Below are 26134 nucleotides of genomic sequence, written 5' to 3'. Positions count from 1 at the left end.
CTAAACTGGGTACACATTCAAACTGATTGGTTCGGGCCCTGTGACGAACTGCACAGGGCCCTAGGCTGAATGGCCAGTAGGGCGTTGTCTTAACTATCTCAGGAATCTGGGTGTAACAGAGGAACTTAATAGTACCTAATCTTTTACATTTCAATTCAAGGTTTCCAGCTTAGAAACTTTACCCTTTCATTCCCCACTCCTTTTTCTGACTACTTTTAATCTTAAAAGTAATGAATCATAATTATTGGGGAGTCTCATTTTTCATCTCTGTCGGTGGAGCATATTGCCTTCTGATTACCATGCGTTGTCCTGTGTTTCCTGGAATCATTTTTAGCACGGCCTCCATTTTAGATTTCACTCGGTATTAGACCCCGATTTATCTAACTACACTGACTACCTAACTTTAAATCTGACTTCATTCCCCCCTCTAATTTGGGAACTCCTTACTGCTGTGAGGAAGGGGGACGAAGAGGATCTCTCTGGCTTCTTCAGGCTGAAAAGGGACGGTGTGGGGCAAGCAGTTTGGAGTCCCCCTTAAAAATATCGGGTCTATGGAGTGGTCCATGCTAAAAGTCCAATTGAGAAGTAATAGGCTGGAGGGCCATTCGAGTGATAGGTGGTCTATAAGAGAAACAAGAATTCATTAGTACTGGAACCAGATTGATGCAGCAAGAAATGCCACAGCACAGAAATATGCCAATGAGTATAATGGCCAAGACAAAGATCAACAATGTTTTCTATCAGGCAGTACCAGGAACTAGGAGTTAAGATACTGTTTCCACGACAATGTTGCTGAGGACATGGCTTCTATCCTAGCATGTAAATCTTTAAGGATATTTGTCACATTGTCAGAAATGTCAGGGATGTCAACACAACATTTAGGGTTACAGATGTCTTTTCCCTTAAGATATAGTCTAATAATCTAATGCCATCTGATCCTTCAAAATCCTTTGCTAGTATGACCTCTGTGTCTAATAGAGAAATCTTTAATTCTGCTACTCAGGGCTGGATAACCATACTAGCAAACATCAAGCCTACCTGCGTTGGTTAGAGATAAAGGCTTTAGACTAAAACTACTCTAGCAGTCCCTTTGACAGTTATCAGGCATTTCTGTCTAAGAATCTCTTTTGTAACCTCCAGTCTACTTTTTGGCTTTGACTGTCTTTGCTAAGTGTTTAAGATGAAGCAAGTCAAACTGACTTATGTTTCTACCTATTGTTAACAGTCAGCTGAGTTACTCTGGGAGTCGTCGGGAACTTCACAGCAGCTTCTCAGTTCTGCTAGTGCCATTTGCGCTAGGATGGGTCCAGGCCTTGCTTGACCATGTGGCTTCCCTCGGAAGCATCAGGGATGTCTCCCTTCTCCGATGACCCTCCTCTTTACAGCAAATGCACTGATTGGCCTTCTGCCCTCCACTGGTCTCATTAATCTCCCTGCTCGGGAAGTTATGTGGCCTAGAGTTGCAGAGCCCTTTGAAAAAGTTCCCTATTCCCTGATTCAGACTGACTCAGAGGGCAAGAGCCAAATTTTTAATTTTAAAACTTAATCTTAAACATCTAGCAAATAAGTTAACAGCCTTATATTAAGAGTACTGAACTTTAATGTCTATCTCTCTATCCTGTAGGTGGCAACTCCCTATCTTAAGTTAACCCAGGTTGTGAGTTCTTAAAGCAGTACCTCTTAAAAAAAATTAACAGGCAATCCTTAGACCATCTAAAAGCAAACTTCAAAACAAAACTAACTAGGATAAAAACATATTTAGTTTACATAATAGCTACCTTGAATTCTGGCAGAGTTATACATTATAATCCCCTGTTTGATATCCTGGCAATCGTGACAAAAACCAACTTTTGGGCACAACTTTAAATGCACTGAAATCTGGCCTACTTCTTTCATAGTCACTTTCACACGCAGTGAGTTGGGACATAGAGCCTTATCTGAAGTAAGGCGGGGCTCTTCATAAGTCTTAAATACTATAGTTCTAAAGCTGATCTTTGTTTTTTAGACATCATTTTACAAAACTTACATAAATTGTCGCTCAAGTTCACATGAATATTAGCTAACACAACATAATATCACATCTAAAACATGAATTAAAAAAAAGGCTGAAAGCTTTTAACCTCTTGTAGGAAAGTAGCAAAGCACTTTTGTGTTTTACAATAAAACCTTTACCCAGATTAGGCTCTCATTAACTTAAAAATACATTTAAATTGTCTCAGTGTAGAAAGCAACATAGAACTTTACATATCCATCTTATTGATAACAAGTCCAGTTATAGAACACAAATGATATAATTGAATCTCCAACATGTTTGGTTTTTTTTTTCCTTGAACCTAAAATTACCATACAACTTTAGAACACCAGCTTGTAAAGCTTCTACCTTACAGACTTGTATACCTGGAAGATATGAAATCTCCATTGCAATGTTTTAAAAAAAAAACTCCAGTTGATCAAAAAATAGAACTTATCAGAAAAACATTAACTTGTCTGTAGGATAAAAATCATGAGCTCAAAAAAACATAGAATCTAAGAAAAGGCAAAAGTCCTTTAATCTAGTTTGAGTTCCCATAAAAAGATACCTTTACCTTTTTTTCCTTGGGCCTGAGTTCCAAGCTGCTTCTGTTTGCATATCAGCTTAAGCCCTGGCTAAGGTCTGGAAGGAGCAGGGAAAAACTGCTATTTTGAGCAGACACTTTAGGCCTAAGGCATTTTAACCTTAAGTTATATTTTCCAGATTTGGATGTTGAAAATTATGATACAAATTTAAGAAGCAATTCCCAAAATTTTATATCTTTTTACACTAGAAAAACTTGCTTACATAAAACTGGAAATAGGATCTCTACCATCAGAAGAAATTTCTTTAAGACCTCTAAGCCACTTTGCTTGTTCTGAAGTTTCTAAAGTAGCATTAAGTTACATTAAATTTGCCTAAAAAATTTTAGAAAGAACCACACACTACCATGCATATCTGAAATTAGGCTTTGAAAATTCCCAAGACTGTTGCTAATTAATGTCATTTCAATAAGCCAGACCAACGTTTTAATTCAACACTTTTTTCCTAAATCTTACACACAGAGAAACAGATACCAAATCATAATTTACTATCCTTGCCCAAATCAATGCACTGTATACCTAGTGAAACCTCCTTAGGCTACCCAGTTCAAAAATTGAAACTCTTTAGAACTATCTGAAATCAAACTAAACAATTGCTTAAACCCAACTTTTAACTGCAAGATAGTGCAATGCTTTAGAAACCCATTCAGATACCAGATTGTTACAATAAAGAAATTATTTTTTTAGACACACATTTAACCTAGTTTATCTTTAAGAAACAATCAGACAACCAGATAAGAATATATCCTTCCAAGTTTTGAACTTTCATTTAATTATGACTCCCATCAGTGGCACCATAGACTTTCCCACTAGTGGACCAGATGTTTTCACGTAGGGGCAACTATAGGTATAAAATCAAGGGTCTCAGTGTGACTGGCTTTACTGCATTCAGTGTCCCCCTTTTTTTAAGTAAACAAAGGTGGAGTAATCCTTAAGTGCAGATAAGAGAAGGGAGTTCCCCAAAGCAAAATGGCTCTGGCAGCTGCTGGGAGTCCCTTAGTCTTATCTCCCACCCACAGGATTAGCTCCTCCAGTTTGGTTTGACCTTAGGCACTAGGCATTTTTTTTTCCTCACTTTTTAGTAGCCATCTCCCAAAATGCTCATCCTCTGCTTGCAGTTGTTTTGAGTGCTAGGCTTCCCCAAGAAAGCTGAGTGGAGACTCAAATTTGTGACTGAAAATTTGGTTCCCATCTCTAAAGCCAATTAACACCAATTTAATAACGAGGACAGGGCTTTGAGAAAAGTCAAAGCAAGATGTCAAAGTTGTTAAATCCCCAGCAGGCATCTCTATTTGCATTCAAGCCGAAAACATCGCTTCCCTAGTCTCAGTATTTAGCCTTAGATGGAATTTATCATCCGGCCTTGGGCTGTATTTCCAAGCAGCCCGACTCTAGGAAGATCCGTTCGCTTCTTTGGCCCTGGGATTTGGTGATCACTGCAGCCAGGGAGGGCTGTAACACTCGGGGGGTTTGGGGACCCGGTCCCTTTTACCCCCATGAGGGAGGGAGAGGGCCGGGTGCCCCCGAGCCGCTTTTTTTTTTTTTTTGCTTGCCGGAAATGCACCGCGAGCGGCTGGTGGCAGCCGGTTGCCGGCAGAGGAGGGGGAGGAGGGGCGGTCCCCCGCTGACCTCACCCCCCATTCCGGGACAGATCCGCAGATCCCAGCAGACTGTGTGGACCCCACCCATGCAGGAAGAGATTCGCAGAGGTCCTGAAAGGTTAGAAGCCATGATCTGGATGGCCATGCGGCCCCTGCTGAAACGCAGAGAGACAACACAAATTCAGAAGCAAAAATTAAAGACAGACAGTGAATTCAACAGAAAGAGTTGCCAGCAAAACCAGACGGGTTGGCAGTAAAATACACCGACAAGGGTTCATCCGCCCCTCTACCTGATGGGGAGCACCTCCGTCCCCCCCGAGTCCCCCAAAGCGTCCCTTGGGGGCGTGGCCTGTGACTCCTGAGGCACGTCTGCCAGTCACCGCCAGGGGGAGCTTACGCTCTCCACTGACAGCCACACACACACACACTGCCAACCCCACCCGAGGCTCTGAGAGATTATGCCCTTTGGGGACTTACGCCCACCATTGAGCCGCCAGAGACCAAACCTGAGCGATCGCACCTGAGCCAAACCTGAGCGATCGCACCTGAGCAATTGCGAAAGAAGAACAAGGGGGAGAGAAGGAGAAGAAGGAGAGGGGAGAGAGAGAGAAAGAGAGAGAGAGAGGCGCCTTACTTACCCCCAAAGCAGTTCGTTAGGTCTCCCTGTCTGGCGATGCGCAGTTCCCGGCCAATGCACCAAATGTAAGGGTCCGGCGAAACGTCGGAGAAAGAGACCACGAGACTAGCTTCATGCAATTGCAAGGGGGATTTATTGGATCCGTTCCAGCGCGCTGGGACTCTGTGCTCACTCAAGAAGGGAGAGCAGCCCAGAGCCCAGAGCAGAGGTCAAGCAGAGCTTAAGTACACTTTTTGGAGAGGGTGGGGGGCTTTGCATACATCAGAACAAATCATCATGAGGCGCGGGAAAATTGAACAACAACTCTGATACATGATTAGTCCATTCATTGGCGGGAACAGGCTGGGCAGGGGTGATTGGTCACTTCTAAACTGGGTACACATTCAAACTGATTGGTTCGGGCCCTGTGACGAACTGCACAGGGCCCTAGGCTGAATGGCCAGTAGGGCGTTGTCTTAACTATCTCAGGAATCTGGGTGTAACAGAGGAACTTAATAGTACCTAATCTTTTACATTTCAATTCAAGGTTTCCAGCTTAGAAACTTTACCCTTTCACCATTGCTTTTGTCATATTGTATTCATTAGAATCAGAATTAGGTCGGCCCCTGTTCAGGCTAATATTTAATGAGTACTTGCTGTATGTCAGTAATTATCCATATACTTGACTTCCTTCTGGTCTACACTGTAGGCCTTCCTGAGGTGAGAGGACCTTGCTCAGCATTTCTGAGCTCTCCTGGTGAGCAGTCTGCCTAGACTGTCTACGAAAGCAACTGAGTCAGCCAGACCTGCGTAAGTACTTGGCCCCATGTTGGATGCAGAGTGTGTTTGAAAAGTTGGCAGTTTCCCCAGAAAAGAAAGAGACAGAAGCCTTCTCAGTGACTCCCAATACGTGTTGGGCGGTTCCATGTACACACTTCAACCCCTCTTTTCTGCTCCCAGAAATCTTCCTCGTTTGAGATTCTAGCTATCCTTCCCTGTAGCAAGTATATTAAGAAGATTATTACCAGTGTCTCAATACAGAAAAAAAGGTAATGGTACAAGGCAGCCAAAGAAGGTGAGAGCTTAGTTAATATCTTAAAATACGATCCACCACGAGAGCGTTTCGCCATTTAGTCTATATAGGCGGCTGTAACAAAATATCATAGACTAGATGGTTTAAATAACAAATATTAATTCTCACAATTAGAAATTGGGAAGTCCAAAATCAAGGCACTGGCAGATTTGGTACCTGGTGGGAGTCACTTCTTGGTTCACAAATGACTGTCTTCACTGGATCCTCACATGGAGGCAGGGTTCAGGGAGCTGCCTTACAAAAATACTAATCCCATTCTTCAAGGCTCCACCCCCATAACCAAACACCTCAAAAGCTCCTATTCCTCCTTATCACACTGGAGGTTAGGATTTTAACATGTGAATGGGGTGGGGGACACAAACATTCATTCCATAACTTTATCATTCTTTCAATTTATATTTTGATTATCACAGATCATAATCATAGATTATGGTTATTTTAGGACACAAAGTTTTCTCCCCCTGAATTTATAGTATACCATAGTGTTTATAGGTTAATTCTTTTGTTACGTATTCCAGATTACTTTCCAAGTAGTTGCAATTGTTTGATTGTAGCATGCTGCTGTATGTGGATTGAGCACTGCTGAAGTGCATTGAAGACTCATGCACCAATCTTGAAAAGTTGTCTATACTGTGCTGTCACCACTTTATCACCTCTAACTCATCTCTCAACTCACTGTGGCCTGGCTTTTGCCTGAGCCACACCACTGAAACTGCTTCTGTAAACGATCTCATTGCTAAATGAAGTCCTTCTTTTGTTGGCTTCTCAGAAGTATTTGACAGTCTGAAACTCCCACTCTTCCACAAAGGTTCTTGGTTCTCCTGATTTCCTTGCCCCACTTTCGGTGTTTGCAGGTCCATCCTGCTCTCTCCAGCCTGCCATGTTTCCCAGGAATCTTTCCTAGGCTCTACAGCCTACTTGTTCTACAGACTTTCCGCAGATATCCCCACTTCTAGATGCTGGATGCCTTCCAAACCTCCACTTCCATTTCAGCTCTCTCCAGGGCCCCACATCCATCCTCTCACTGGACAGACCACTGTGGGAGGAAATCCCAAGCCCACCTCACTATAACAATGATGAAAACAAACTCTTCTCCCCCATCATCTTGCTCTACTCCTGTAAGTGCCTGAATTGTTGTCCATCTCAGTAAATGGTACCACCCCATTCCTAGAGGAATGGGGGTATCACCTCATCCTCTCTTCATTTCCACATTCAAACAACACCCTAATCTTGTTGATGTTAGTTCTAATGTCTCAGATCTGTCCACATGTCCCATGTCCTTTGCCACCAGGAGTCTAGACCCTTATCAGTCCATACCTGGATTACTAGAACCGCCTCCTAACTTGGCTCTTTGTCTCTAGTCTTGCTTCCCTTCAACCCATTCTTTTTTTTTTGGGGGGGGGATAGAAATTGAACTCAGGGACACTCGACCACTGAGCCACACACACCCCCCCAGCCCTATTTTGCATTTTATTTAGAGACAGGGTCTGAGTAGCTTAGCTCCTCGCTTTTGCTGAGGCTGGCTTTGAACTATCAAGTCTCCTGTCTGTCTCAGCCTCTGGAGCTGCTGGAATTATGAGAATGTGCCAGTTCAACCCATTCTAAAGGCTGCAGGAAAAGTGAGACTTTTGAAATGCAAATTCAATCACAACTTTCCCCAGCTCAATACCCTGCAAATTTAATCACAACTTTCCCCAGCTCAATACCAACATCCTGCTTCCCAGGGCAAAGATATAAATATATGTCAATTAAAAAATAATTGTACAGTAAGATGTATTTTTTGGTGTACAGTTCTAAAAATTTTAACACAAGTATAGATTCTTATGGCCACCACCATTGCCTGTAACTCTCCAACGCTATCTCATGACCCCTTTTGTAGTCACACTCTCCCATTATCAAAGAAACAATCTTTTGGAAACCAACTAGACAATCTACCTAAGCCCCTTAAGTACTTTAATGCACTTGCCTACCTCCCCCCATGCAATTAGCCTGAGCTGTTTTCATTTTTTAAAGATGCTTTATGGTTACTGTCTTCAGTTCTTGGGGTGCTCCTCCATTTGGAGCCCTAGGGACAGCAGGACATCTGCCTCTGCGCTGAGGGGCGCGGGGTGCTTCCCTCTATTATAGCCAGTTCACGCTATTTTTTTTTTTTTTTTAATTGCCAGGTTGTCTCAGACACCAGACAGCTCCTCCTGCGCAGGGCCGGGGTTTTGGCCAGGGCTGTGTCCCCACGTGAGACCCCGCAGCAGTGCGACCGGCGTCACGACCCTTCGTTCCGCGCCCGCTCCAGAGGCCGCGCGCACATGCGCACTGGCGGGCGCGCAGGGCCGACCTCGGCGCCACCCCTCCCCCACGCCGCCGCTACGTTGCGGTGGCAACGACCGGACCGTTGCGGGGCGCCCCGGGCCCTGAGGTGGGACGGTCGGCCGCTGACACCCTTCCCTTTCGGCCCCGAGGTACCCGGCCTGGTGGCCCAGGACGTTCCCGTCGCATGGCGGAGTGCTGCGGACGACGCCCATGAAGCCCGTGGTCCTTCTAGTCGCGCTTTTGCTATGGCCTTCGTCAGCGCCGGCGTTTCCGAGTGAGTGACCGGCCTAGGCGGCGGCGACCCGAGGGTCCTCGGACAGCCTCCAGGTCTCGGCCACCGGAAGTGCGGCTCTTGCTTTTCCCGCGTCCGGCACTCCTCCTGCCCCAATGTCCAGGGTGCTGGCCCGGCGCCGAGATGTGTACCCCTGCTCGCGTCCGCGCCGCCACAAGGCGGACCCGGGACCGCAAGCGTGCGGGAGGCGCTGTCGGGCAGGCGGAGCCCTTGGAGTGTGGCCTCCTCCGCGGGGAGACTCGCCCTGTGCCACCCTAGGCCTCTTCCAGACGTCTGGGTGAGACAGCAGGGGAGGAGGACGCGTTCCCTGCGATGCCAGCCTATTTTTGGCTGATCTACCCAGAATGGCCTTGACATTTCAAAACATAAATATGACATGTGAAAAAGTAAAAAGTTCAGATTTCACTGCTCATAAATATTAAGTTTCAATGATGCACAGCAGCAGTTATTCTGCTTTCCTGCAGTGGAAAGGTGTGTAGCACACGCACACAGTGTGGTTTGCAGAGTTGGAAATCATTACAACCCCGCCTTTTAACATGAAAAGGTTGTCTGACCCCGATGGTCAAAGGATGGCCAAAGTTAGCATGCAGATTGGGAGCTACCGTCTAGAATACTCATTAACTCATTCCCACAAAGTGCGTCATGGCGTGCAAGGGGTGAGAAGCCTTAGCTAAGCAGAATTCTAACTTAGATCTTACCGAGGAGCTCTTTTGTTCCTCCCCAAGAGCTGAAAACCATTAAGGTCAAATTCAGCAGTGCTGAGACTTCACTACATTACCAACATCTTGGGGACATCTGGAGGTGTTTAAGTATGATCTCTGATAATGATATTCCAGATAATAACTGTGAGGCCTGCTCATCTAGTCTTAACTGTAATTCATTGCAGTATTTAATAACGTTAGTTTGGTTTAACCAAACTAATAAATAAAATTCACTCAACGGGGTATGTGTAAAAAAGTCTTATAGTGCATGTTAAGTATGCAGACCTATATTTCAGATGTTATAAAGATTGTAGTTGAAAATTAGATTTAAAAATTAAAATGCAACACAACCTAAATTATCATGAATAGTAGTGGGAAAAGTTCTTGAGGAAGTATCTTAGTAGTTAAAATTAGCCCTTTAAAACTAGCACTTACGCCTGATGGCATCCGCCTGTAATCCGTTCTGGAGACTGTGGCAGGAGGATTGCAAGTTCAAAGCCAGCCTCAGCAAAAGGGAGGTGCTAAGCAACTCAGTGAGACCCTGCCCCTAAATAAAATACAGAATAGGCCTGGGGATGTGGCTCAGTGGTCAAGTCCCCCTAAGTTCAATCTCCAGTATCGTCATCCCCCCAAAAAATCAAGTAACACTTATGATTTTTAGCTGTTTTTAATAAAAATCTTTGTAAATTTTTTCTTCTTTGCCATTAATGAGCAAAACACAATGAAGATAATTATCTTTTCTGGATGATTGGTGATTCTTATTACTAATACTATTATTGCATTTTGGTAGTAGTAGAGCAGTAGGTCACAGCTGACTAAAATATATGGAAATTTTTAACTAAAAAGTGACATTAACTGTCACACAGTACAGCCTGGAACTGCTATTCAGCAGTCCTGGATACTCACTTTATGCAGTGCAATATCCTGCCTAACTATACAATTTTGTGGCCTGTTCTTTTTATTTGCACCCCTTTAGCTAAGATTTTTTAAGGCTGTTAGGAAATGAAGACATTTCTCAGAAAAAAGAATGATTTTGTGTTGAATATGTAAATAGTATAAGACAAATAACTAACTAACCAGATTGTAGATCATAGAAGATATCTTGGAAAATGGGATTTACTTCTTTTCCACAAAAATAGATTAAGAGTTATGTAGGGTAGTGGCTGGGGTTATGGCTCAGCTGTAGAACACTCCCCTCGAATTTGCAAGGCCCTGGATTCGATCCTCAGCACCACATATCAATAAATAAAATAAAGTTATAAAAAAAAAGAGTTATGTAGGGTAATATTACATGACTACTTTCTCCTTCTTATTCTTTCTCTCTCTCTCTCTCTCTTTTAATTAAAAAAATAAGTATACCAGTGAAACTAGGCTTATGTTATTAGGTTTGATTTAAATCAATTAAGCCTTCTTTTATATGGCCACTATTGGAACAACTATTGATGAGAAAGTCAAATAAAATAATGCTCTCTCATGCCAATGATAAGATAGGTTTTTATAATGAAAATTGCAGTTCTGATGGTTTTTTCCCTAAACTACAAGAACAGTTTTGAATTTATCTTATTCAACAATCATAGGCATATTAAATATATATATGTTGAAAAAAACTTCAGTTCTGGTTTAATCTAAATTCGTCCTGACATGAATGAGGCTTGGGTATATGCTTTCCTACATAGACACACATCCTGATGGTGCTGGGTAAATATCCTATATACTTAATTTTTTATATATTAAATTAATTCTTTATATCTGATTTTTCAGTTTTAGTTTGAAATATTTTCTAATTTAAAAATCATTCATCTTTAATGTGTTTTCACTGTAGTTTGCTTTACTACTTAATATTAACTATTACTAAAATTATATAATTTGCTTTTTAAAATTTCAAGTCACTAAATACAAGCCTGTGAAATAGTAGTTTGGGGGATGTATTTTTTTAATTTTCATGAGTAAATTGTTTTTTCTAGGCATCTCTTCATATAGATCAGCAAAAATAGAGTTAATGGTAGGTGTCAGTTTAGAGTGACAAAACCTCTTAACTTGCTTCTCTAGATTGATATTAAAAGGAAGTACAATAAGTGAGTCTTTGACCTGCATCCTTGTCCTTTGTCCTAATGAGCCAAACAAAGCAAGGGAAATATTAAGGAGGCAACTAGCAATAATTGTTAAAATCTATCACTAAATACACTGAGAGAAAACATTTATTTTAAGTACACTCTAAAGGTAAAATTCACTTGGTTTTCAGTGCTCAAGGCTAAGGCACTCAGGAAGGTCTCCCAAACCTGTGAATGGAATGTACTGACACACTTCCTAATGTTTGAGATAATGAGCTTGTCCTCTAATTGGTGAATGTCCAGAAAGGCCTTAGGGGAGAAGGAGGAAGTTTCATTAGCCTATCCAATAATGTTTTAATGGGGGAAAATGTTCTGTCTTTTTGTTCTTTTGATCATTTTAGCCCTTAAATGGACATACTTTAATCTCCTTATAATGTATATAAAATTTAAAGTTAAGCAACAATTTCACTTTATGAATAAAAGAGGTATTGTAACGCTCCAAGCGTCGGAGAGAGAGACCACACAAGAGACTGGCTCCATGCAATTGGCAAAAGGGGATTTATTGGGGATCCATTCCAGCGCGCTGGGGCTCCGTGCTCACTCAAGAAGGGAGAGCAGCCCAGAGCCCAGAGCAGAGGTCAAGCAGAGCTTAAGTACACTTTCTGGAGAGGGCGGTGGGCTTTGCATACATCAGAACAAATCATCATGAGGCGCGGGGAAAATTGAACAACAACACTGAGACGTGATTGGCACATTCATTGGCGGGAACAGATCGGGCCGGGGTGATTGGTCACTCCTAAGCAGGATACACATTCAAACTGATTGGTTCGGGCCCTGTGACAAACTGCACAGGGCCCTAGGCTGAATGGCCAGTAGGGCGTTGTCTTAACTATCTCAGGAATCTGGGTGTAACAGAGGAATTTAATAATACCTAATATTTTACATTTTAATTCAAGCTTTCCAGCTTAGAAACTTTACCCTTTCAGTATAATACAAGTTGTTTAAAAATTTTTTCTTTTTTAGGATCATTATGTATTTGTGACTTTTTAAAACAAGTTATTTTATTTAATTTTTTTTTCTGAGGCTTAATATTCATGTCTTGACATGGTGGAGCCACTGCAATCTGCTTTCTCTGTTCCTTTGGTAGGATCCCATATATTTTATTTTATTTATTTTTATTTGTTCCTTTTTTAGTTATGCATGATAGTAGAATCTATTTTGATATATTTATACAAGCATGGAAATATATCTTATTAGGAACCCAGTATTGTGGATGTACACAAGATCCCATATATTTTTAAAGATTTCTTATTTAGTGACATTAACTGGTTGTCCCACTTTGTATCTCCCCTGCTCTGAATGGAATTAGTCATTTTCCAAGGAAATATAGTACAATGTGATATTAAAGACCAAAGCACCTAGGACACAACAGACTTGTGTTGTGAAATGATATTGTTATTTGAGTCATTGTAGTTAAATAGAAGTAAAAGAGATAAAATTTAAGGTCAGGAATTTATGTTGTTTCCTATTATATTTTAACATTACACATAGGATAAAGTTTTTGATTTTTAACTCTTCACCCAAACCAAACTTTAATTCCTTTTAAAAAAAACAAATTTAATAAGACTATTTTGGTTACCTATGGTAACATGAAAGACTTCCCCCACATTTATCATTTTTCATGATTGTATGAGTTAACTAGGCTCAGCTGGGCAATTCTGCTTCATTTGGTATAGCTGAGGTCACTCATACAGCTGCATTCAGTTGAACACTCAATTGGGATGAGAGACCCAAGAAGGCTTTTTGTCTTTCAAGGTCTTTCTCTCCATGACTTCTTGTCTTTCACTATCTAGCCTAGGTTTCACATTAGCTGGCTTCCAAGAGGAATCTTTACAAGCAACAATATGAAAACATTTTATCAAGCCCATTGGTGCTGGACTTGGTAGTGTCCTATAGGCCAAGACAAGTCACATAGGGCAAGCCCATAAAACATAAATACCAGGAAGTGCAAAACCATGAAGTTACATTTCTTTAAATGGAACACTTGAGTAATCTGAACATAATTCCTTGTTCGGCTGTCTCCTTGTTTTTTGTCTATCAGCACAAAACTAAATAATTTACAGGGAAACTGCTGGATGAATAACATATATAATGTATATTATGTTTCCTTTTGTGACCATTCTCTGTGTGGTGCTTGTGTGTGTGAGCTTGCAGGCTAGAAGTTGAACTGTAGCCTCACACACACGCTAGGTAAACACTTTACCACTGAGCTACAACCCAGCTCTTTTGACCATTCTTTTTGAGTACATCCTCCTAATGAATTGAGTACATTCTCCTAATGAAGGAGTTATTCCTACTTTGATTTGTATTGGAAATATTTAAGTTATTTAAGTTTATTTTAATTTGATGGATGTTCATGTTTTAACTGGAATTCTTACATGGTGAGAGTTTTCAGGTATTAGTTTTTACTTGCAGCTTTTAATTGCTGTAAAATAAAGGAATTCTATTCTTTGTGAGTCCATTTATATGACCTGGATGGAAAATATAAGCAATTTTTTCTCCAGAGTTAAGGACATAACTCTGCATAGCCAGAATCGGTACCATCTATGCTTGGGTTTATATTTTAAGTTTTATATACTTAAGTTCTTTATGGATAAAGACATTGTTTTTCCTTTCTTGTGGTAATAGGAATCCTGTTTATATTTGAATCTTTAACAAATGAGCATCAAGAATTCCTGGTTAAATTTTGGGTGTAATCACCAGTTGCCATGTTAAAGTTATAGCCCAAGGACAAAGTGAATAAATAAAGAGTTCTTAAAGCACAAAGACCAGATGTATTCCATGGAACTTTAACGTTTTTGTCTTTATTTGAATGTTTTAAAATTCATCTTTTCCTCTTTACTGAACTACCAAGTTTCCTCCTATTATATGCTACATTTTGCTCCTACCTTTAACTTACCAGATATTTATTCCTATATCAATCCATTTTTAAATTAACAATATTATTTGGTTCTAAACCTTAGTTTTTAAAACATAAATTGTATTAAAACACATTATCAGTATCCATTTTATATTAAGGGATATCTTTTTTTTTTTTTTTAAGAATTCCATTTGACAGAACCACATCAGAGTGGCACATACTCCTTGCTTCAGCTGTCAGACATCATTTGGAAAATTCAAGAGGCAAAGGGAGTATTTACCCATATTTTTCCTCTTTATGTTATTCTTTCTTCCTTTCTAGTCTTCCTTTCTTCTTTTACCATTTTACCATTTGTTTGGCAAACTTCATTTAGCTAGTCTTTTAGGGTATGTCTTCTGGTAACGACTTCTCTTAATTTCTCCTTGTCTGACGGTGAATGATCCTTTCATTCTTGAAGGATGTTTTCCCTTAATATGGAATTCTGCATTGCTGGGCCTTTTTTGGTCAGCACTTGAAAAATACATTATTTCCTTCCTATTCTCAGGATTTCTGATAAGAATTGTCAAATCATTTTCCCCATCTCTCTTGCTTCTTTTAAGATTTTTTTTTCTTTGTGTTTGGTTTTCAGCTTCTTGAATCTAGAAGTTCCTATATTGGCCAAATTTGGGAAATGTTTAGCCATTGTTTCTTTGAATATATTTTCAGGCCCACCCTTTTTTCCTCCTTTCCTCTAAGATTCCAATCACACCAATATTAGATTTTTTTTTTGTTATACTTTCACAAGTTCTTGAGGCTGTGTTCATCATCCCCACCCTTCTTTTTCTCTGTTCTTTCTATCAGGTAATTGCCATTCTGTCTTCCACTTCACTCTTTCATCTGTGGAGCCTACCCACTAAGGTTTTTACTGAAATGGTTACTGTGTTTTTCTATTCTAAATTATCAGTGTGGTTCTTCTTTATTTCTTCTTTTTCTTCTGAGATTTTTTATTTTTCATTTGTTTCAAGCATGTATATATTACTTGTTGATGCTTTTTTTTCCTTTTTGTTTAGAGGGTTGAACTCAAGGGCAATTAACCACTGAGCCACATCCCCAACCCTTTTTTGTATTTTATTTAGAGACAGGGTCTTACTGAGTTGCTTAGGGCCTCACTAAGTTGCTGAGGCTGGCTTTGAACCCCTGATTCTCCTGCCTCAGCTTCTAAAACTGCTGTGATTACAGGCTATGACACTGCGCCCAGCCTTTGTTGAGGCATTTTTTATGATGGTTGCTTTAAAATCCAAGATGGATAATTCTAACTTCTGTGTTGCTTCAGTATTGGCATTTTTTTAATTCAAAATTAGATTTTCTTGGTTTTTGGTGTGAAAACTGATTTTTTTAAAAATTTAAGCCTGTATATTTAGTTATTATATTGTGTTGACTCTAGATCTTATTTAAATCTTTGGGTTTGATTTAAATAGGCCTCTTGCCCACTTTGGCAGGGGAAGAAGGGTTTTGCCTTGTTTTCATAGGGTGAAGATGAAAGTCTGAGCTCCTCATTTGGCCTTCTCTATTGAGAGAGAAGGTATTAACTTTTACTTGGCAGCAGTACTTATGGGATAAGGGCAGTGGGTTGAAGCATCTTGTAACAGCCCCATGAGGGTGGAACCCCACCATTTACTAGCCTTTGCTGATGGGAGTAATGCTGCAGTTTTCTCTGTTACTTGACTGGAGAATTGCAGTTATGATCTAAAAGATGTTCTGTCTTGCTAGTCTGCCCCTTCCTGGGCATTTAGTTACAGAGAGAGCAGGATTATCTTGAACCACCTTCTTTCTCTTTTTAGTCTTTAACATCTGTGCACATTGCTATTTCTTGGTTGCTAAACTCTCTAGGCCCCAGTGTGGAATATATGTGGCAAACAGAAAACCTAGAGAAAAATGTGTCATTTTGGTTGTCCTGAAGACCCCAGTGGTTTGTTTTTCTCTTAGCAACTTTCATATGGTTGCTTTATGTTCAATAACCAGCATTTTTAACTATGTCAGCCAAAGCAAAGGGGAACAACTACATGTTCTCTATCCTCATGGACGCAGAAACCCAAATATGTTCTTTTAAACCATTTCATTAGGGGCTTTTGGAAGAGGCAATGTGTTTTGAAAATGAACAAAATAACTAATAAGAGCATATAAGGGAATTATATGATGACCTGTTTTAATTTTGGTCAAGATATATTGGAATTTGATTTTTAATGCTTTGGTCTATATTATTTTGCATTTTTGATATAAAGTATATATCAAGTATATAAAGCCAGCCCTATTTTGTATTTTATTTAGAGATAGGAGTCTCACTGAGTTACTTAGCATCTTGCCTTTGCTGAGGCAGGCTTTGAATTTGCAATCCTCCTGTGTCAGCCTTCTGAGCTGCTGGCAAAACTAAGTTTTTGTAAACTTTAGTTCTTTAAAAAACAGGTGTCTTTGTTTTTAACTACAATGATGTAACTATAATGGAAAACAGAGTTACTGTAATGCAAACAAAATTATAGCATGACATTTTAAGTATGCAAGACACACAAAACTCAAGGTATAGCTTAATGAAACAATAGTTCACCCCTGTGTAACCAGTGTAACCAAAGAAAATATTACTAGCCTTAATTAGTTTACAAGCATGTTATTTTAATGTGTACAAATGTTTGAAATCTAGCACAGAAATATGAAGGACAACAATTTTCTAAATTTATGATACTTACAAAACTGGGTTTATCTAAAAAATAACTTATGTTTTTAGTTTCCTCAGAATAAATTCAAAAGTAATTAACTTGCCTTTTACCTTTGTATGAAGTGGATTTATTCTTTTTAAGTCATTGACTGTCCATTCTCACTCATATTTTGTAGTAAGAAAACATTATATTTGTATTATCTTCAATATTTCTAGATACATCTTGATGTATATAAAGAATGCATTTTTGACAATAGGGCAAAATTTTGAATTATTGATCTTAATATTCACATGTATTTTAAAATAGAGATGTATTCCTGAAGGATGATTTTTATTACCATAATCTTACTGCTTTGCCAGCATTCTTGTGGCATTTCTTTATGACAACATTGTCCAGATGTTATGTGTACCTGCTTTGGAGTGAGACAGCTTATATTGAAATCCCATCCTTACTGCTTACTTGTTGAATATAATCTTAGGCACACTATTTATCTACCTTTTCCTCTTTATCAAAACACTCCTCACACTCAAAGTCCTTAATGTAGTGCCTGCACATACTAATTACTCAGTGAGAGCTATTATGATCTTTTTAATCACTGTCTTCCAATTTCCCCTTCAGAATTCCTGCTACATTTGTTTCTAAATTGTTAGTACAGTTTTGTTTACTGTCCTATTATTTCGGTTATGTGGCTAATTCTCCTTGTACTATTTGAAGAAGAGAAGTGCAGGCAACTTAAGCTCAGGTTAGCCCCACAAATGAAAATTCTGGCAAAAACCTTGAGTCTGCTTAGCAGTTGGCCATCTTGCTACAGAAGGCATTGGAGAGAGACATCCTGATGTCTGAAGCTGGAAGAGATTCTTACCTTAGCCACATTATGGGACATTGCTATTTGCTTAGCTCCCTAACTGGTAAAAATAGAGAAGGTATTATACCATTGTAGACTACAAATATTCGAGGTAAAATAACCCAACTTTATCAGGGTAGTCTGTTTTTTGTAAGAATTTGAATTTTGTTTAGCTTCCTAGCACTTCCTGACGTATGGAGAAAAGCAGGTTTTCACTATGACCAGGTCTGTCTGTAAGGATATTTGAGGCTATCTTTTATACCTTTGCCTGCAGAAATTTTTATAAATATCAGATTGATTTCCAAGAACAGTTATGATTAGTATAACTGAGAAAGTCAATGTGACATATGTAGATGTTTTAGGGGGGACAAAAACAGGTGGGAAGTATGTGGAGATGAGTATGAGAACAGATCAATGCGGAGACAAAGGCATTACAAAGGGAAGAAAACCAAGGTAGGAGGAAGGGTTCTCTGTTGCTAGGTAGCCATGAACAGGCTTTTGGGTGTTGCCTGAGTAACAGTAGAAGGAGCTAATGAGTATATCAGTTTTTTTTTTTGTTGTTGTTGTTGTTTTTTTGTTTTTATGAATGAGCTAGTATTTCCTGTCCTTTGACACCCTAACTTGTCTTAATGACTACCTGGGTATATTATTTACACTAAGAAACGAAAAGTTAAATTATTTGGAAATCTAGCTTTTAGTAGACTTATAATGGCAGTGTCTCCTTAATGGCAACTAAACTCTGCTGGTTGTATATTCTAAATTTGCTTATGATTTGCTATTTGCTTTGGTTTTTCATAATTGAAATATTTCCCAAAAAGATTTTAAAAACCACTGTAGTATAAAAAAATTTAAATGTACCCACAAATAGATGGAACAGTATAAAATCTCTATACGTCTATAAACAGCTTCAACTATTAAGTCATGATTAATCTTATATCAATAGTATCTCCATCCACATTCTTTTTCTCTTTCCTTCCTTATTCTCTTCCCTAATTCCCCTTATAACACTTAACAAAACATAGAAACAATGCAATTTTGTATCTAAAAAGATACTGATTCCGTAATATCAAATATCTGGTCAGAACTTTTCTTATTATCTTTCTCTTTATTTCCAGTTGATTTGACTGGAATGGTATTGGTATAAGAATCATGCATTTAATTTATTGATATCCCTGTTAATAATCCTTCACCTCCTTTCCTTTTGCAATTTAGTTGTTGAAAAAACTGGATCAAATGCTTTATAGTTTCCCACAGTCTAGATTTTGCAGATAATATCCCCATGGTGAGTTTAATATCTTCTTTTGTTGTCGTGTATATTTTTCATATATTGGTTAGATCTCTCGAGGTCCATTGGAATCAGGTTTGACTTTGCCTTTTTCTTTTGAAAAAATACCTCATAGATGATATTGTGTTCTTTCAGGAAGCACACAGTGTTTTGATTGTGTATCTTTATAATAATGGCAGTCATAGAAAATAACTACAAAGTGATCATGTTATAAATGATTTCTTCATTTACTAACTGGAATAATTTATAAATTGAAACCTTCCCTGACCTTGAGTTATTTTTACATATGCATTTGGGTCTACTTCTGTATTTTCTTTTTTGTTCCATTTATTAATCTGTTCATGTGCTAATGCTAATACTGTTTTTATAATAAAAGTTTTGTAATATTTTAATATTAGATTTTAATATCTGGCAAGGCCTGTTTTCCTGGTTATTATTTATTCTTCAAAATGAACTTTATAATTAGTTTGTGTAACTCTAGAAAAAAATTCAGTGGTTTTTAAAATTAGAAGCATATAAAATGTATAAATTATCAGATTATGTGATGTCTAAGCATCTTTATGATGTTGAGCCTTCTTACTAAAGGTATGATATATCTTTCATTTGTTGATGTTTATATTATGTATTTCATAAGTTTAATATTTTCCTATATTATGTATATTGCTATGGCTAATGTAATAAATTACCACAAACTTGTTGCTTCCAAACAACAGAAATTTATTCTCTCATTCTGGAGGCCAGTAATCTGGCCTAAACCCAAAGCAAGGTATGTAGGTAGGGTCATCCTCCCTGGGGAAGCTCTAGGGACCTTTTTTAAAAAATATTTTTGTAGTTGTTGATAGACCTTTATTTTATTTATTCATACATGATGCTGAGAATCAAACCCAGTGCCTCACACTTGCTAGGCAAGTGTGCTACCGCTGAGCCCCAACCCCAGCCCAGGAATATAATTCTTGTCTCTTCCAATTTCTGGTGGCTGCCAGCATTCTTTGACTTGTGGCCACATCACTTTTATTTCTACCTATTCCTCCACATTGCCATATCTTTTTCTCTCTCAAATCTGTGTGTCTCTCAGAAAGACATTTCTGATTGGATTTAAAGTCTACCCAGATAATCCAGGATAATCACTTCTGGAAAGACTCTTTCAGATTCTAGGTATCAGTTCCTATTATCTTTAGATGTTCATGAATTTAGCTTCTTGCAGTGCCACACTAGGTTTTGGGCATGTCTTTTAAAATTTAATGATTAGATGTTTTGTTTCTTTGTTATGTAAATGGAAACTTCTCTCTCATTTTATCTTCTAACTGGTTAACATTTGTATATTGGTTTTTATAACTTGCTACTTTACTGAATTCTCTTTATTGTAGTAATTTTTTCAATTGATTTTTATACTGTTAGATTTATGTCATCTGTGTATAAAGATAGTTTTACCTGTTTCTTCTGAATTCTTATGCCTCCAGACATTTTCCTTTGTCGAACTGCATTGACTAGTACCTCCAAATGATGTTAAATAGTAATGGGATATTAGGTATCCTTACTGTGTACCTGTCTTTAACAGGAAAACTTCATGTTTCCTATTAAATAAGCTCCAAAGTGTACTTTAGAATATCTTACTAGGGAACATTATATTTTCTAGGAACTTTGAAATTAATTTTTTTAAATAAGGAATATAAGCAGTTACCATTATAAAAATAATATTATCTTCTATAGTACTCTATAGCTTTTGAAGTGTTTTCAAAAATCCAACTCATTTTTATTTGTGAGATAAAATACATATATCTTTATTTTATATTTAAATAAATATTCAGATAAATTAAGTAATTGCCTAAAGTCATGCTGCCATAACATGGTAGAACCAAGATAACAATCAAGGATTTTAATTTCACTGCACTAATCTACATATTTGGGGTGGGGGGAGCTGGGGTTATGGCTCAGTGGTAAAACACTCACCTCACATGTGCAAGGCCCTGGGTTCGATCCTCAGCACCACATAAAAATTAAAAAATTTTTTTAAAAAAAAACTACATATTCATTTTACTCAGTATTTTCCTTTATGAACACTCTACACTCAGGACATTATATTTATAAACATGAGCATATATAAATAAGTTGTTTTCCTTTGTAAAATATGACTTTTATATATTTTTGTCAATTAAAAATAAAGGAGGTAAAAGAAACTACTTGACCTGTAATCCCAGCAACTTAGGAGGCTTGAGGCAGGAGGCTTTCAAGTTCAAGACCAACCTCAGAAACTTAGTAAGGCCTTAAGCAACTTAGACCAGTCTCAAAATTAAAAAAAAAAAATGGGGCTGATGATGTGGCTCAGTAGTTAAGTGCCCCTGGGTTCAATCCTGGGCACCAATAACTACTTGAAACTTAAAACATAAAAAATAAATGTGACTTTTAATGGTTTATTATATTAAGTGATAGGTGCTTACTGAAATCATTATATTGCATGTACATCTTACTGATACCCTAGATGTAAATAATCCTGAGAGCATATATAATAGTAAAATGAAATAAATAAATTAAGAAGTGATGAGTTTTTAATATTATTACCTTTGTTTTTAATATAATTTAATTTTTAATTATGCCTATATTTTACATATGGCTCACAAAAATTCCTAAAAACTTAATATTTGGCTGTAGTAAGTCAATATTGAGCCCAGTGGAACATACTACTTGGTTGAAGGATATAACCAAAATTTTTATTTAGTAAGTTGCCTGATGAATCATAAGTTACATGAAAGAATAAATGTAAAAAGATATAAAGAATTTGGGCTGGGTTATGGCCCAGGGTACAGCACTTGCCTAGCATATGTGAGGTACTGGGTTCAATTCTCAGCACCTCATATAAATAAATGAATAAAACAAAGGTTAATCGACATTGAAAAAATATGTAAAAAAATATAAAGAATACTCTTAATGTGATTTTTGCACTAATCTTGCCCATTCATTTTAATAAGAACCTGATAAAAATAATTTTAAGTTAGAGTAAGATGCTTTGTTTATTGGTTCTTTATTTCAAATTTAAGTGACAGCATAGGAGATAAACTGAGTTCAGTAGATTCTGTCATTGTATCATTTATAATAAATTTTATTATTAATTTTTTTTCTTCAAGGCATTACTGTGTCTCGTGATGAAGAACAAAACTTGAATCATTACGTACAAGTTTTAGAGAACCTAATACTAAGTGTTCCCACTAGGGAACCAGGCCCTGAGAAAAAATCAAAGTCTCCAAAAAATCTTTATTCTATAGGATCAAAGAGGTCAGAATCTGAGGAGACAGTTACACCTTCAACTGAGAATAATGTTTTAATCAAGGATGTTAGTGCAGGAAGTACTCCTTTCTCTACTAGAGACTTCACATCACCGGGAGTAGGGAAGAAACTAATGACTGAAAATACACCATTCTGGTCAATCAGACCAAACAATGTTTCTGTTGTTTTACGTGCGGAAGAACCTTATATTGAAAAAGAAGAACCAGAGCCAGAGCCAGAGCCAGAGCCAGAGACAGTGACAGTTACAAAACACAGCCGGGCCTCAACGTTGTCACCACGTACTACACAATTATCTACTGCCACATCATCTACTGCCAAACTATCTCCATTTACAACTCTCAGTTCTACCAGCAGATCTCAAATGTACCTGTGGACAGATTCAGAAGATGTTCCCCAGCTCTCAGATGACTCTGCATCAAGCAGATTTAAATTCCCAATATATGAACAACACTCAGACAATATGCGTAATGATATCATTTTGAGAAAAATTTCAGAAATATATGCACAAATGCAACAGGCACCTCCTGGTGACAGCAATAATCCAGAATATAAAGAGTATATTAAAGCCTCTAAAGAGCTCCTGAAACGAAGCCTTGCTCTAGCAGAAGCAGCAGAATATAGATTAGAAAAAATGTATACATCTGAGGCATTGGCAAAAGGACGAACCAGTAATCAAATTGTTGACATTGAAACTGTTATTAATACGCTGTATAATTCTAGATCTAAATTACGGGAATATTTAGATATTAAATATGTTCCAGCTGAGATGAGAGAAAGGGCTAATACAGTATTCAGTACATTGAAAAATATATTATGTGCAGGTCAAGTAGAAACTCAAAATCTTATTAAGAAGTTATTAAGCAATAATATAAAAATGTTAAACCTACTTGATATTCCACGATAAAGTTGGTTTAAGCAAACTGTATTCTTTCACAGGAAAATAAGCATATTAGTGATTTAAAGTTGTTTTAAAATATTTTTATTATAATTTAATGCACTAACATCTTTATATGACATGTTCTAAAATTTTTCATATGCACAGAAATCTAATAATTTAAAATAAAAAATTTGGTTCAGGAGTTTGTAGTTTTTTTCTCATTAATTAAAAAAGCTATGAAGATCTAATTTTTAAAACATTGAAGTTGGGGATGTAGCTCAGTGGTGCAGCACTGCCTATCATATGTCTGAGGCCCTGGGTTCAATCCCCCAGCACTGCTGTAAAAAAAAAGAATCATTGATTTTAATTGAATAGATTAGCTAAATTCACCCATTTTATGAGTTGTGACTACACTCCATATGTAGCTAGTTTGAAATAATTTTATGTGTATGGTTTTTATTGCTCTTTCAGGGAGTAATTCAGAGAATCTCAGTTTTCTTTCTGGATAGCACAGTTGGGACTCATATCAGAATTACTTTTATTTGGACATATATGTGCCTCCTTTGAAAAATGATATAAGACCCATCCCTGTTTTTTTGTCGTCAAGTGCTTTTGGAGTATCAATGAGGGACCTGAAATTTGTAATGAAGTAATTTTGACTTATTTTCTCTATTGGCTTATTTGTGTACATACACATGAAAGCTTTGCAAATGTTTTGTCAGGAAGTATGATTGACATCGTTGAGGTCAGCTGTTGAGGTCATAGTATTATTATGGTGGAGGTAATTGTTTCATTATTTGACCAGTATTAATTCAAATTCATATACTTATTCCTTCATCTAGCTAGTCATTTGTGGTTTAATCAAAATTTATTGATTTTCTAATAGGATAAATTGCTAGAATTTGGAGATATAATAATGAAGACCTATTTCCTTCTCTCTTTGAGATTACATTATAGCAGGAAATATAAATATTAAGCAAATAATTTCAACAACTTGAAAATTTCAGTTGTGGCAAGTTATTATGAAGGTAAGATATTTGACCTCATCTAAACCAAGAATAATTGGAAAGTTACTCTGGGAAAAGAGGTATTTAAGGTAAGGTTGAAAGTAGAGGGTGTGTTTACCGGTTAGGTTAAGGGAGCATTCCAAGCCGTGGGATGAGTGCAGGTGAAAGCTCCGGTCTGAGAATGAGTGTGGTAGGTTCAAAAAGTACTTGGAGTATGGGGATGCATCTTGGGAGAGCATCCTGAAATGGAGTGGGATATACACAGGGTCAGAGTAGACCCTGCAGGGCCTTGTATGCATGTTAGATATTTTAGCCTTTCTCCTATGATCAATGATAATCTATTAGTGGATTTTAAGTGAAGAACTAGTATGATCAAATATTTTTGTTTATTTTTTTAAAACTGGCTAATTTTAGAAGTAGTCATAAATAGTCATGCTTTGTGCACAGGCCAAATTTAGCTGGAGTAGATGTAAAGAAGCGGCAATTAAAAGAAGAATCAAGGGGCTGGGGATATAGCTCAGTTGGTAGAGTGCTTGTGTCACATGCACAAGGCACTGAGTTCTATCCCCAGAACCACAAAAAAAAAAAAAAAATCAGTAGAATTTGGTGATTAAATGGACATGTGTGATTGAGGGAGTAGTGGGGTTCAAAAATAATTGCCACTAGCTGTATTATAAAAAGGAATATGTAGGTTTTATTTCATAAAACACTATTTACTGTTGTTTATTTTAAACATGATTTTACTATTAAAAATGTCAAACATTTGCAAAAGTAAATAATTGCCGCCGTCTGGCTGGGCACAGAATCACGAGCCATTCAAGCAGGAACAAAACTTTATTTTTGAAAATGCCGCCAATCCACGTATGCGCCCGACAAGCCAGCCGGTCCACCCACGCGGTCGGGTCTACCGGAACCGGGGGCCCGGACCTCCCCCGGAATTCCCTCCTACTATCCTTCCCCAACCAATGGGAACTCTCCAGGAGTCCCGTAACATGAGTCCCGTAGCAGGCCAAGGTGAACAGCAGGAGTCCAGTTTCCATATGAATGTAAATCTTAACATAATCATATCATCTCAATGGCTAGCTGGCGTCACCTTACAACCGAAAGTGCCATGCATCATATTATTTGCTTGTGGCTCCTAGCATCTGCCCCCTTCTGTTTAATTAAGCAACAGGCAATGTGGCTAGGGACCATGCCTGTTAGGTATGTCCAATTCAACATATGGTTCTTACCCGTCATGGGAAAAGCTGACCTCTAGGTGTCAGCCTCCTGTCTTAGGTTGATACCACTGCAACTGAATCATACCCGTCACTGACTACCAGTCCAGTATATAGCCATACCTGTGGATAGGCCTATGCACCAGTGGGGTGGTGAGGTTCTTTGCCTCACCTCAGTTGGCCCCCAAAATTAGACCATCACTAGTAGAAGGGAGGAGGATACAGAAATGCCACGACATCAAGTCAATAGACGGCTCTTTAGGAAAAATTGCATCACTGGTGACACATCAGCAAAGATATGCCAGCACTACCATAATTCGCTGCATCAACAGATAGAGCACAATGCATACAAGTGATACATAGTCCAGGCAAGTTTTGTAAGCAGTTCAAAGTGGAGGAATCTATCAATATGTCCATTTCCTCCCAAAATAAATCGACTCAGTGATTGAGCATTACTTGTTGAGTTATTATTCATTGATGCATCAGTTTATATAGTTTGTTGTGATAATTATTGAAGAAGTTGTAGTTTGGTTTCATCTTTGTCTTCACCGGCACTGGGATGAAAATAGGGATTGACAATGATGTTAAGAAAAGAGAAAAAAAAATGTAACATTTCAACAGGTATTAAGAAAACAATTTTTAGAATAATTTACATTATCCTGAACAGAATTATTAAATATAATGAAAAGGAAAGGTGAAAGTAAACAAACAGATCTGTTAACCTGCCTATTTGTACAC

General features: G+C 38.0%; 1 protein-coding gene across 1 annotated transcript; it reads left to right on the top strand.

The window, feature by feature from the left end:
* The first annotated feature begins 7442 nt into the window (after positions 1 to 7442).
* SPESP1 (sperm equatorial segment protein 1) lies at positions 7443 to 23231 on the top strand. The gene is made up of 2 exons (XM_081289048.1): positions 7443 to 8504; positions 22136 to 23231. The coding sequence occupies exons 1-2, from the start codon at positions 8441 to 8443 to the stop codon at positions 23197 to 23199; spliced, it is 1128 nt and encodes a 375-aa protein (XP_081145174.1). The 5' UTR covers positions 7443 to 8440; the 3' UTR covers positions 23200 to 23231.
* Positions 23232 to 26134: the final 2903 nt, after the last annotated feature.

Source organism: Spermophilus citellus, assembly GCF_964194105.1.
Source record: "Spermophilus citellus genome assembly, chromosome: 4".
Taxonomy (NCBI): Eukaryota; Metazoa; Chordata; class Mammalia; order Rodentia; family Sciuridae; genus Spermophilus; species Spermophilus citellus.
The sequence above is the reverse complement of the archived record's forward strand: the minus strand, read 5'-3'. Positions and strand labels throughout refer to the sequence as shown.

What these genes read in the sequence shown, in the direction of transcription:
- SPESP1 (XM_081289048.1), top strand. Translation starts at nt 8,441, where the DNA reads ATGAAGCCCGTGGTCCTTCTAGTCGCGCTTTTGCTATGGCCTTCGTCA. An exon ending in GTCAGCGCCGGCGTTTCCGA is followed by an intron (nt 8,505 to 22,135) that starts GTGAGTGACCGG and finishes TTTTTCTTCAAG; the next exon opens with GCATTACTGTGTCTCGTGAT.